Here is a 12,327-nt window from a genome sequence, read left to right on the forward strand (position 1 = left end):
TCAGAGATGAATTCAGCCTGTTTCCCAGCAGGTTCCCCTGCAGCCCCAGGGACACCTGGAGGGAGCCCAGAGGGGCAGAGAAAGTGCTGCCTTGGGCTGGGCCTCTGCTGCTGAGCTGGGCTGGGCTCCTGGCATGGAGGGAGCTGCTGGCAAGTGGGCAGCACTGCAGAGAGACAGCTCTGCCCAGGAGCAGCTCCTCTGCAAAGGGCAGCAGGGCTGAGGGCACTGCCTGCAGGCAGCGAGAGGAGATGAGGGAAGGAAGAGGGATGTTACAAGCTCTGTGGGGTGGGGTGATGCTGAGAGCTCACTGGAGGAGAAATCTTCACAGCCTTGAACGCAGTAAGTGGCAGTGGGGCAATGCACATGAGTGTCTTGGAGGGGTGTCCTAGTCATGGCACAAAATGCTGCAGATAGGACTTGGCAGGATGGCTCTCGGGGTTTCTTTACTGTGGAGGAGGACATGCTCCAAAGCAGGGATACCCTGCCACATGGTCAGAGGACAGAACATGACAGCTGCCTTCTCCCGAGGATGGCTGCGGGGCTGTACAGCCAGGGGTGCCCAGGGCTGTCCTTCAGAGCAGAGTCCCTGTGCCTCAGGGGGCTGAGTACTGGGGCAGGGACTCTGTAACCTGCCAGGGTCAGCACTCAGCCTGCGTGGGGAGCTCCCCAAGGAGCTGTGGGGAGAAGCTGTGGGTGGAAGCAGTGACCCCTGGCAGGGCAGGATCCTTCTGCTGTCCAGAGGGTGCAGCGTGGGTCAGGGCTGCTCAGACTTCTACATCACTCAGAGGACATTTGCAGAGATTTCCTTTTAAAGATGGATGTCAAGGTAGGGGATTACCTGAAAGGGAAGAAGGCTTTGCTTTGATGTTTTCCACTATTAGTTGACTGGGTGGGCAGTGGGAGATGGGAATTTATTTCTCTGCTCTGCAGTAGGCAATGAGACCCCAGTTCTCATCAGGACTTGTCTGAGCTGCTCCTTAGCCCCTGCAAACCCAGAGATGTCCCTGGGCAGTGCCCTGCTGCCAGGAGGTGCCTGCAGGGCAGAGCTGAGCACACAGCGGGTGGGATGGGCTCTGTGAGCATGGAGAGGCAGGAGATGTGGGCACAGATGAACAGGCTGTGGCCAAGATGAGCTGCAGGCAGCAGAGCCATGGACAGGAAGGAAGAGAGACCTGCTGCCAGCAATGCTGTGGGAGTGGGGATTCAGGCATCTCCCTGCCATCCCTGCAGTGCAGGTTCTATACCTGGAGCAACCCCCTGGTCTCCTCACTCACACAGCAGAGACTCTGCCCTTAATGTCGTGTTGACTTGGCCATGAGTTGCCTTCCCAAGCAGCCTGACCACCAAAGAGGAGAAAAACTCAAGGGTCTGACTGTGTCTCCCTCTCCTGCCTCCCTTGGCAGGGCTCCTTTGGCATGTTCTTCTCTTCTCCCTGCCGCCCTTCTTCTCACCGTTACACTCACTGGTGTGGGGATGAGGATTCAAGTGCAGTTCAGACACCAACGCTGCATGTGCTGTCATGAATATATGGCCATGGAGGAAAAGCATCCAGCTCGCACCCTGTTCACCTGTGGGGCTCTGGGTACTGCAGTGTGTGCGGCTGGCACGGATCTCACCCTCCCTTCAGGACATAACAAATTCAGGAGAGTTGACTCTGTCCTTGGGAGGTCCTGCTGGGCTGCAGGCTGCCCTCCCGTAGGGCACAGCTCTCCCAGGGCATCTCTGTGTTATGCAGGAGCCCCATGGAGAAGACACCTCGGTGCTAAGGCCACTGAAATGATGCTGGGATGCTGCATGTGGGCAGCTGTCATGAGCCCTCTGTGTCCCTGGTTGGGAGGGCAGAGCTGAGATCCTCCTCAGGTGCGATGAGATGGGTTGAGGGTTTGCAGATCTGCACTTGGAAACTGGATTCCTCTGGTCCCAGCAGATTTAATATGAGATCACCCCGAGTTCCTGTTTACCTACTGGTGTAGGGCAGGATTGAGTCCTGCAGAGCCCCCAGCAGAGCCTCCTGATCCCTGGGGCCCCCTCAGCCAGCACCAACCACAGCTCACCAAAGCTCTTCCCGAAAAGTGAAAGGCTCTTTGGGGGTTTCTATAAGAATTTGAATAGATTTTTCCCGAAAGCACTCAGCGCTAATTTCTCCCTTACTTTACCTCCTTGAACAGATCCCCATTCGCAGAGGGACAAAATGTCCAACAGCAGCTCTATCACCCAGTTCCTTCTCCTGGCATTCGCGGACACACGGGAGCTGCAGCTCTTGCACTTCTGGCTCTTCCTAGCCATCTACCTGGCTGCCCTCCTCAGCAACGGCCTCATCATCACTGCCATCGCCTGTGACCACCACATCCACAGCCCCATGTACTTCTTCCTCCTCAACCTCTCTGTTCTTGACCTGGGCTCAGTCTCCACCACTTTACCCAAAGCCATGGCCAATTCCCTCTGGGACACCAGGGCCATCTCCTATGCAGGATGTGCTGCTCAGGTCTTCTTTGTATTCTTCTTGTTTGGTGCAGAGTATTTTCTTCTTACCATCATGGCCTATGACCGCTACATTGCCATCTGCAAACCCCTGCACTACGGGACCCTCCTGGGCAGCAGAGCTTGTGTCCACATGGCAGCAGCTGCCGGGGGCAGTGGGTTCCTCTATTCTCTCCTGCGCACGGCCAATACATTTTCACTCCCCCTCTGCCAAGGCAATGTCCTGGACCAGTTCTTCTGTGAAATCCCCCACATCCTCAAGCTCTCCTGCTCAGACACCTACCTCAGGGAAGCGGGGCTTCTTGTGGTTAGTGTCTTTGTGGGCTTTGGGTGTTTTGTTTTCATTGTGCTGTCCTATGTGCAGATCTTCAAGGCCGTGCTGAGGATCCCTTCTGCGCAGGGACGCCACAAAGCCTTTTCCACGTGCCTCCCTCACCTGGCCGTGGTCTTCCTGTTTGTCAGCACTGGCATGTTTGCTTACCTGAAGCCCCCCTCCATCTCCTCCCCATCCCTGGACCTGGTGGTGGCGGTGCTGTACTCGGTGGTACCTCCAGCATTGAACCCCCTCATCTACAGCATGAGGAACCATGAGCTTAGAGATGCTTTACGGAAACTGATCCACTGATCCAATGGGTGCTGTTTCCCTGACAATAACCTGCCTCCCCTCCTCTGCATGTTTCCCAGAGTTTAACTTAAGCCACAAGTCTGCTTTTTTCTTTTGCGATAATTCTACATAGAGATAATTTTCTGGGTTCACACTCCTTCTGTGGAGGTTTGATCCTGTTGTGTCTGACCCTCGCACAACACTGTGTCAGATGTGGCCCATCAATTTGTAGCTCTTCAAAAAAGGGCACCTCCTGGCTGCAGTGCGTGAAGACTGGGCTCTTCTTCCAAAGTTCCTTCCAAGAAAATGTCCAAGGAATTGGTCTTTTGAAGTTTCTGTTCTGCCTTTGTTCTCAGTGGTTTTGTGGTTAAGCTCATGGTATAATTGGGTTCCATTAGATCAAAAGTTCTGGTTGTAAAGGCTCTCTTCTTGATGTGCAATGGCAGTGGAGATGGTCCATGAGATCCCCATTATTACCTCAGATTGCTTCATGTCTGACAGGACAGATGGCATGTACCAGACTCTCTGGTAATGAATTTGGAGGGGTCAGGAGACAATGGGGACTCATCACATAACTCAGGTGGGGTTGGAATGAATGGAGACTCAGAAAGTGAAACACCCTCAAAGGTGAAATCCACAAAAAGTAAAGCACTAAATTGACATATCCATGAAGAAAGTCTCTGCAGTGGCATGGGAGTCAGTGGAAACCCAGCAGGCACAGGGAAGGGAGAGTGGAGAGCAGCAGGAGCTGCCTGAGGACCCCCAGGGCCAGCACTCTGGTGCTGTCCTGGGGAGTGGGGCTGGTGGGAGCAGAGGAAAGGGAAAATTCAGTTGGGTTTGGGAATCACCTACAAGATGAATTTAGGAGAGCCAGAGAATGCCTAGCCTCTGTTTCCTCATGGCCTTGTGTCCAGCACCAGCCATGGGGCTGATGGGGAGCCTGAACCCCGCTCTCTGCCCCCCAGCAGCTGCTGTGGCCTTCAGAGGGGCTGGGGCTGTGGGGTGAGTGCCCAGAGCTCTGCAGCAGCCTGCGCTGGGCAGTGCCATGGAGCCAGCCCAGGCTGCTCTGCTCTGCTGGGCTGGGCTGGGGAGAGGGCAGGGGAGGTGGAGAGAGGTGGGGAGGGTCTGGGCTGGGCTGGAAAGAGCCCGGGAGAGAAAACCACCAGTGCAGAGCTCAGGTGTGTGAGTGTGCAGGGTAGGGGCAGCCAGCACTCCCAGTGCAGAGCCAGGTGTCATGGTGAAGGAAGCAAGGCATCCAAGGTGCAGAAGAGAGGGTCCTGGCCTGTGCCATGTTTCCAGGACACCCTGGGGAAACTGCCCCAGGAAATTTGTCCCAGACCAGTCCCACCCACTGGCCATTTCCATCTCTGGCCATACACCCCAGCCCTGTGGAGGGACCTTTGCTGCATGGTCACCCCCATCCTCCTCTGGGGCTCAGACATACCCAACTCCACTGCCATTATAAATCAAAAGGGAACCATTTTCCTCCTGATAGCCATTACACACAAAATCCCACAGCTCTTGCCACAGTTGGTCTCTCAGCCAAGCCCGTTCTCAGACAGCTCCAACTAGGTCAGCTGCTCATGGCCTGGTCATGACAAATATTGAGAATTTCAATTGATTGAAATCCCACATTAGAGGATTTGTTACATTCTGTTTACAACCCAAAGCACCCCATGCTCTGCTGGTATCTCATTGCCTTATCTCTGGCCAGAAACTTCCTCATTTCAATAACTGACTATTACCTATTACTCTCCTGCCAAGCAATATGAGTACAAGACCGGTTTCACCTTCCTGAAAGCCTCCACATGAGGACTGGCAGGTCACTATTAATTTCTCAAGACCTTCCCTTCTGCAGGTTGAACAAGGCCCTTTCCTCCACTTTCTCCTCCCAGGCAAGTGCTCCAGCCCCTCAGCAGCTCGATGACTCTCCACTCAACTCCCTGCCAGTTACCAACACCTCCCTTGCTGTGGTGGTGATCTCTGGCCAAGAGCCCAGCAGCCCCACAGGCGCTCCCTCCCTCCTCCCCTTCCCCAGTGGTGGCCCAAAAATGGACATGGTTGTGTACAGGTGATCTAAGGAGCGATGAGCAGGGGGAGACAATCACTGCCCTCACTCTTTTGGTGAGACTCCAGGACCCTGCTGGCTGCCTTTGCTACCAGGTCGCACTGCTGTTTCCTCTTTTGCTTTCTGTCCCCCACCACCACCAGGGCCTTTTCTGCAGAGCTGCTCCCCAGCCAGGCAGTCTCCAGGCCCTGCCACTGCAGGCTGTTAGGCTCTCGAAGGCACAGGGCATGGTCCATCTTCTATCTCCTGAAGTTCCTGATGGGACAGTCCTTCTGCCTGTCAGGTGTTCCCCTGAATGGCATCCCTAGGGCACAGGAATGGTCCTCCCAATTTAGTGCCACCCACAAACGTGGTGACAGTTGCCTCATCCGGGTCATGGATGCAGGTGTTAAACTGCACAGGGCTCAGGAGAGTCCCCTGTGCTGCCCCACAATGCCCCAGTATGGCCCACTGGCCTCCAGGTAGGGTATGACCCCTTCTCCACTGCTCTCTCAGCCTCATCCTCCAACTGCTGTTTCACCCATCTCTTTGTCAACCCATGCAGACTGTAATGGCCCAATGGGGGTACCAGGATATCGAGGGAGACCATGCCAAAAGCCTTGCTGAAGTGGAGGCAAACGACATCCACTGTTGTCCCCTCGTGCATAAAAGCAGTTCCTTCATCAGGAAGGCCATCAGGTTGGGGAGGCATGATTTACCCTTGGCTAAGCCATGCTGACTGCATTTGGACACCTCCTGCTCTTTGAGGTGCCCAGCAAGGTCCCCCAAGAGCACTCATGGGAAGGCTCACTCCTCCCCCAGGTGAGCTTGTACAGCCTGGGGTTCCCGGGGTTGCGCTTTTGGACTCTTTCAACGATGGCTGCAACATCAGTTTGTCTGCAATCACAAAAGATCTCTATCAATCTTGCAACTTCTCAAAAGGGATATTCCAAGGAAATATTGATCTTCCAGTGTAACTTCATTACCAGTGTTCTGCCTCTTACACCGTGTATTGAATTTATATTTAAATTAAGTTTAAATTTAAATTATTAAAAGAAATTAAAATGATTTACATTAAATTAATTTTTATCTTTCATATGTTTTCACCTCTCTTGATTGAAGAACCATTTCTAAGGTCATCTTTTCAGATGCAGACTGCCTAGACAAAAGCCCTTTCCCTTATTCTCCAGGTTTCTCCTCCCCTTACTCTTTCTTCATTCAGATTCCTCGCACCCATCCAGTTGCTGCTTTGACATCAGGGAGTTAAAAGTTTGCCTGTCTTGCAGCAGGCTAATTGTCTCCTTAGCCAACTCGTTAATTATGTTTATATCTCTCTTCTTTGGATCTCCCTACCTGAAATAGTTCTCCTAAGATTATCCCCTGTAGAAAGGCAACCTCATCAGAGGCAGCTTGGACTTAGCATATGCTTGCAGAGTCTGTTTTCTTTATGGAACTTGACCATGCTTGACTTTTCCTTTGCTTGCAAATAGGAAAAACCCTCCTGTGGCTGTGTGCAGCCAGGTCTCTAAGGAGAGCAGGGGGAGATGGTGCAAAGGAGCTGTACCATCCAGCTGCAGAGATGAGTGGAGAAGTCTGCTGTAAGGAAAAGTCCCAGGTGGGCAAGGAGAGCAATGGTGGGGTTGGGGAGGTGAGGTGGGAGGTTGTCAGAGCTCAAGGGACAGCTTCTCCTACCAGTCCAGACCTCCTGAGGAGACACCCTGCAGCGATATCTATTGGAGAATGCTACCGTCACCTCTTCTCTAAACTGAACAATAATAAAATACACCCTTGAAAATAAAACCTTATGTTTATTAGAAGCTCTTTGAAATCTTTCCCCATAACTACACTAGGAAACAGCTCCAATTATCTGTACAACTCCTGAAGACTTGATGAAAATTACAGGAAGAGACATGGCTTGTTAGGGCTTACTTTATTTCAGTGAGCCCCATGGACGATTTCTGCTGAGTCCTTCAGCTTTAGGCACTGAGAAGAGATTGCACAAACCTCTCCAAGAGTCAGCATCAAAAGCAAAACCCAAAGTACCCTGAAGTATTAATAAGCCCCACTGAGGGCCATTACTGGCAAAGCCTCCCCAGGGACTCGTTAGAGCAGAGAATTGGAGGCCCTGATTGCAGGGAGGCAAAGGGAATGTGCAGGCAGCTCAGATACTGAGAAAACCCTGGCTTTGTTTTATGAAGCAGCAAGGCCAAGCGCTGACCCCCAGCCCCGGGGAAGGCAGGTCCTGTCCCTCACGCATTGCTCAGGGCTCTTCCTGGGGCAGTGGGATGTGGGGGGGTGATGCTGAGTGCAGGACAAGGCTATGACAGCTCCCAGCCTTACTGGGGGTGTGCAAGGAGGCAATGAGGCCCCCCAGTGCCTTAGGACAACATGTCTCCTCATAGGCCTTGGGGGCAGAGACAATTGCCATAGTTAAAGGGAACGGCCTAGGATTCTCTTGGCCACTTCCAGCCTTGCCAGTGCTCTTTGCCATCTCCACCACAGCTTGTCCTACGCTGTCCCACAGCTGCTTCTTTTGCCCTGCAGGCTGCAGACACCCATCTCGCTTCCTCACCTTGCTGTCATCCTGCCATTTCCATACATTCACCGACGTCTCTCCACCCTCACACTCTGTTCCTTGAAACACAAGGACATGGACTGATCTCATCCTCCTTCTGGAGGACTTCATGTCCCACAGCACCACCCTCTGAGTGACATTTCTTCCTCCTCATGTCCAATCCCCACCATCCAAGCTGCACTGTGTGGCACTGTTTCGCTCTCCTGCTCTTTCCTACATCCAAGGAAAGTTCCACCATCTGGGAAAGCACCCTTCTAAACAGGCATCCCAACCCATCAGCCTTCTTGTAGCCCTTCATCTGACCAGACACAAGTAACCTCACCATGATCTTCCAAGGCTGCGAGCCTTTCTGCTTCTCGGATAGACATGACCAAGCTGTGTGCCTGCTGCTGTCCCATCCTGTACTCAGGCAGAAGAGACATGACAGCCAAAATACAAGCCCCCTTCCTGGAGTGAGCCTGGGTCCTTCGGCAGAGGGGGTCTCCCAGCCAATGTGCCAACCAGGTGCCTTCTGCTGGCCTGTCAGAGACACTGGCAGAGGGGAGTTTAGCAGCACATATCCCAGCCATGAGTCAAGGGCTGACCTATCGGCTGTTTCAGGAAGAAGTGACCTCACAGTGCCTTTCCCAGACACATTCCTGCTGTTGGCCTCTCACCTCCAGAGGCAGAAGTGACCTCACAGCCCCCTTCACAGCCATTGGCTTCCCAATGGATTATGAGTTCCCGAGACACAATTGACCGCATCATACTGTTCCCAGCCATTACCCTCCTTGTGGCCCAGGACGTGAGCAGACAGAAGTAAGCTTGTTCCATCAAATTTATCTAAAAGATTTCCTATCAATGATTTGCGTGGAGAAATGTTTCTCAGAGGAACTGCTGTATTTATACTGGTGCATTTTATGCCTCTACTTCTTCTCTTTTTTTCCTTCTTCTTCTGTTTCTTCTGTCTTCAAAAAGCTCTCCAAGGAAAAGAGTCATTGAATCCTAGAATACCTCAGCTTGGAAGAGACCCCTGAACATCATCTTGTCCACCTATCCTGCTCAAGGCAGGGAGAACAAGATAAGGTTGTGGAATGGGTCTGCCCAGTTTGGCATCATTCACAAAGGAGCTGAAAAGGCACTCTGGCACATTATCCAGGCAGTTAATGAAGACACTCCAGAGTGTTGGCCCCACTGCCTGCACTGAGGGATGCCACTAGGAAGTGGCCACCAGCAGGACTCTGCCACTGCTAGACATTTGGGCTGGATCCACCAGCCACCTTCCCACCCACTACATCACCCACTGCTTCAGTCCAGATATCTAAACTGGAAACCAGTCTGGCTATAAAGAGACTATAGGAAAACACGCCAAAACCCTTGCTAAGGCCCACATACATCCCCCTCTTTCCCCTGAACCCACACAGGTTCAGCAATGCCTCTCTTGTCCTACAAGTACCTGGAAATGGCTGCAGCAGTATTTGGCCCATCCCCTTCCCAGGGACTGAGGTGACGCTGACCAGCCTGTAACTCTCCCAGTCCTCCTTCTTGCACTTCTGGAAGAAAGGTTTGATGTCTGCCTTTTCCGAGGACCCCAGAACCTCTCTGATGGCTCTGACACCTTTGAGGGCACAATCCAGAAAGGGTGACATGAGCAGCCAGGAGCATTTGCAATGAGCCTGTGCAAGGCAGCTGAGATGAATCTCCCTGGGCCAGGGGGGTTTGTTCCTGGAGTCACAGACAGAAAGGGCAGGGTTCTGTCAGGCGTCCACATCTGAGCTGGCCTTGTGGACTCCTTCTGCACCCAGCAGTGTTCAGAGACACAGTCTTTCCCTCTTACACAGAGAGGCTGGGCACTGCAGGACTCACAGGGACTCTCTGGCCTCCTGTTGCCACTGCCAGAGGCTGGGAGGCACCTCAGCCCTGCAGTGTATCGCCCCGTTCTGCACTCATCTGAGATGCCCCTCGGCATGAGGAATGGACACAGGGACCTCAGTTCAAGGAAGCAGATTCCACTGCTGCATTCAGGAGGTTTCCCATGGGATGTTGCTACCAACATGAAGTGACCTGGAGGCGCTGTCTGTCCCACAGGCCTCCTTGGAAAATGAAGGAATAGCTGATGGCATTTGTGCTCACTCAGGACCATCTCAGCTCACGTACGTGATGTGCATGCTTACATCTCCTCTGTACAATGCAAACATGGACTTCTGACCTAGTCATGCGTTGTCATTCCATGGAGGGACAAAGAACCTCTCCGAGCTGGAGTGAGAGGCAAGTGCCGGGAATGGTGGTTGCAAGGGGCTGGTCTGTGGCCATTGCCCTGGGGCACCTTGCCCAGGGTGTTAGGCAAACAAGGTCACAGACCAGACCCTGCTCTGCTGGTCCTTCCAGCCTCTCGCAGGAGACCTGGCTGTGCGAGGGACACTGCTATGTGCCCCAGCCCTGCACAGTCACACACATTAGATGTTCACTGGTGTTTTCCTCACCAGGGCACTTTCTTGATCTTGTTCTTGACAGCAGCTTTGGAAGAAGACCTAAGCCTTCAGACACTGCCCTGAGGACATCATCACCCTTCTTTATGGAAGCGCTGTGATGGAGGCCAGCTCTGTCACAGAAGTGCCCATTGTGCCCAAGCTGCCAGAGCTCTCAGGGCTGACACCAACACAAGGGATCAGGAAGAGAGTGTGGAAGTGGAAAGAGATCAGCTCTTGAAGACCAAGTGCTGGTGCTCCCTGGCAGTGCTGCCATGCCGGGACTCTTTTCCCTTCCATCCATGCATAAAGGAACTCTCCCTGCATCTCCATAAAGGCCCTTCAGGAAGGATCTCAGGTAAAAAAATAGTCACTGAAGTGCTCTTTATTTTGTTTAAACACACAGAGAGCATGGCTCCTCATTTAAAGTACCACTCAGTCAGAAAAGAAAAGCAGAAAATTAATTAGAAAGGGGACAAGTTTATCCCAAGTAAAAAACCTCCACCACCACCAAAAAATACAGAAGACAGGCTGCGCCTGTAATGAGTTACGTTATAACAGCTATGAAGAAGACGATGGGCAGTTTATTGCTCCAGAAAAACATCCAGTTATCAGTTTCCACACAGTACACTTAAGCTCGTGGTTCCTCATGCTGTAGATGAGGGGATTCACTGCTGGAGGCACCACTGAGTACAGCACTGCCGTTACCAGGTCCAGGGATGGGGAGGAGATGGAGCGGGGCTTCAGGTAGGTAAATATGGCAGTGCTGACTAACCGGGAGACCACGGCCAGGTGAGGGAGGCACGTGGAAAAGGCTTTGTGGCGTCCCTGCTCAGAGGGGATCCTCAGCACAGCCCTGAAGATCTGCACGTAGGACAGCACAATGAAAACAAAACAGCTGAATGTTACTAAGAGACTAACCATAAGAAGCCCCAGCTCCCTGAGGTAGGCATCTGAGCAGGAGAGCTTGAGGATGTGGGGGATTTCACAGAAGAACTGGTCCACAGCATTGCCGTGGCAGAGGGGGAGTGAAAATGTATTGGCCGTGTGCAGGAGAGCATGGAGAAACCCAGTGCCCCAGGCAGCTGCTGCCATGTGGACACAAGCTCTGCTGCCCAGGAGGGTCCCATAGTGCAGGGGTTTGCAGATGGCAACGTAGCGGTCATAGGCCATGACGGTGAGAACCCAATACTCTGCTGACATCAAAGAGACAAACTGAAAGAGCTGGACAGCACATCCCATGTAGGAGATGTCCCTGGTGTCCCAGAGGGAATTGGCCATGGATCTGGGGACAGTGGTGGAGATGCAGCCCAGGTCAAGAACAGAGAGGTTGAGGAGGAAGAAGTACATGGGGGTGTGGAGGTAGTGGTCGCAGGCGATGGCAGTGATGATGAGGCCATTGCCCAGGAGGGCAGCCAGGTAGATGCCCAGGAAGAGCCAGAAGTGCAAGAGCTGCAGCTCCCGCCTGTCTGTGAATGCTAGGAGAAGGAACTCGTTCATGGAGCTGCCATTGGACATCTGCTGCTTCTGGGCATGGAAACTGCCAAAGGAGATAAACCAGAGAAATTCAGAGAAGCTTCTCTGAGCAAAATTTGATTCCTTCATTGTGAAATACCTAAGGGAGCTTTTCTTTCCTGGGGGACCGTTATGCAGCTCCGAGGCTTCAGCTCTGCTTTGTGCCGGCTGAGTGTGCTGTGCAGAGCCGTGCCCTCTCCCCAGGGGCTCCTTGAGGGTCAGCCCTGCTTTACAGCAATGACCCATGGAGGCAGCAACAGCCCAGGGTGTTTGGAGGGAGGGTTCCTGGGGAGGAGTTCCCTGTGCTGCACTAGAGCTCAGGGTGAAAGCTCCGAAGGGCGCTTTCTTCCACAGAGGAAGGTGGGAGATGAGGTGCAGCAAATGTGTCTTGTTATACTGTGTTTTAGTATTCAGACACCCCCATCCCACTTGGGACATATATACTGGAAAGGGTAAAATTCCCCCGTTGCCCCGTTTCTCTCAGTGGAAACCTGTGTCAGTGCTCTCATCCAGGAGGGCTGCTCTGTCCATCAGCCTGGTGCCCAGCTGCTCTGTCCTTGCACCACTCCCAGCTGCAGGAGGGCTGCAACCAGAGGTTGTTCCAAATAAAAACCTGGTCTGTCCTGGGAGCAGAGGGGTCCTGTTGAAGGTGCAGATT

At 52.9% G+C, this 12,327-nt stretch overlaps 2 protein-coding genes across 2 annotated transcripts; one reads left to right on the top strand and one right to left on the bottom strand.

Annotated features, from left to right (window-relative positions):
- The first annotated feature begins 2,191 nt into the window (after positions 1-2,191).
- Positions 2,192-3,106, top strand: LOC148051706 (olfactory receptor 14C36-like). The gene has a single exon (XM_087735405.1). The coding sequence runs from the start codon at positions 2,192-2,194 to the stop codon at positions 3,104-3,106; it is 915 nt and encodes a 304-aa protein (XP_087591531.1).
- A 3,442-nt stretch (positions 3,107-6,548) lies between these two features.
- On the bottom strand, positions 6,549-11,672 carry LOC148051707 (olfactory receptor 14A16-like). The gene is made up of 2 exons (XM_087735420.1): positions 10,720-11,672; positions 6,549-6,570 (listed from the first exon to the last, which is right to left on the bottom strand). Exons 1-2 carry the CDS (start codon positions 11,670-11,672, stop codon positions 6,549-6,551), a joined length of 975 nt encoding a protein of 324 aa, XP_087591546.1.
- Positions 11,673-12,327: the final 655 nt, after the last annotated feature.

This window comes from Nipponia nippon, unplaced genomic scaffold (assembly GCF_047370975.1).
Source record: "Nipponia nippon isolate SJK-2023a ecotype South Korea unplaced genomic scaffold, ASM4737097v1 scaffold_56, whole genome shotgun sequence".
Taxonomy (NCBI): domain Eukaryota; kingdom Metazoa; phylum Chordata; class Aves; order Pelecaniformes; family Threskiornithidae; genus Nipponia; species Nipponia nippon.

What these genes read in the sequence shown, in the direction of transcription:
- LOC148051707 (XM_087735420.1), bottom strand. Translation starts at nt 11,672, where the DNA reads ATGTCCAATGGCAGCTCCATGAACGAGTTCCTTCTCCTAGCATTCACA. An exon ending in AACTGCCCATCGTCTTCTTC is followed by an intron (nt 6,571 to 10,719) that starts ATAGCTGTTATA and finishes CATAAAGAAAAC; the next exon opens with AGACTCTGCAAGCATATGCT.
- LOC148051706 (XM_087735405.1), top strand. Translation starts at nt 2,192, where the DNA reads ATGTCCAACAGCAGCTCTATCACCCAGTTCCTTCTCCTGGCATTCGCG.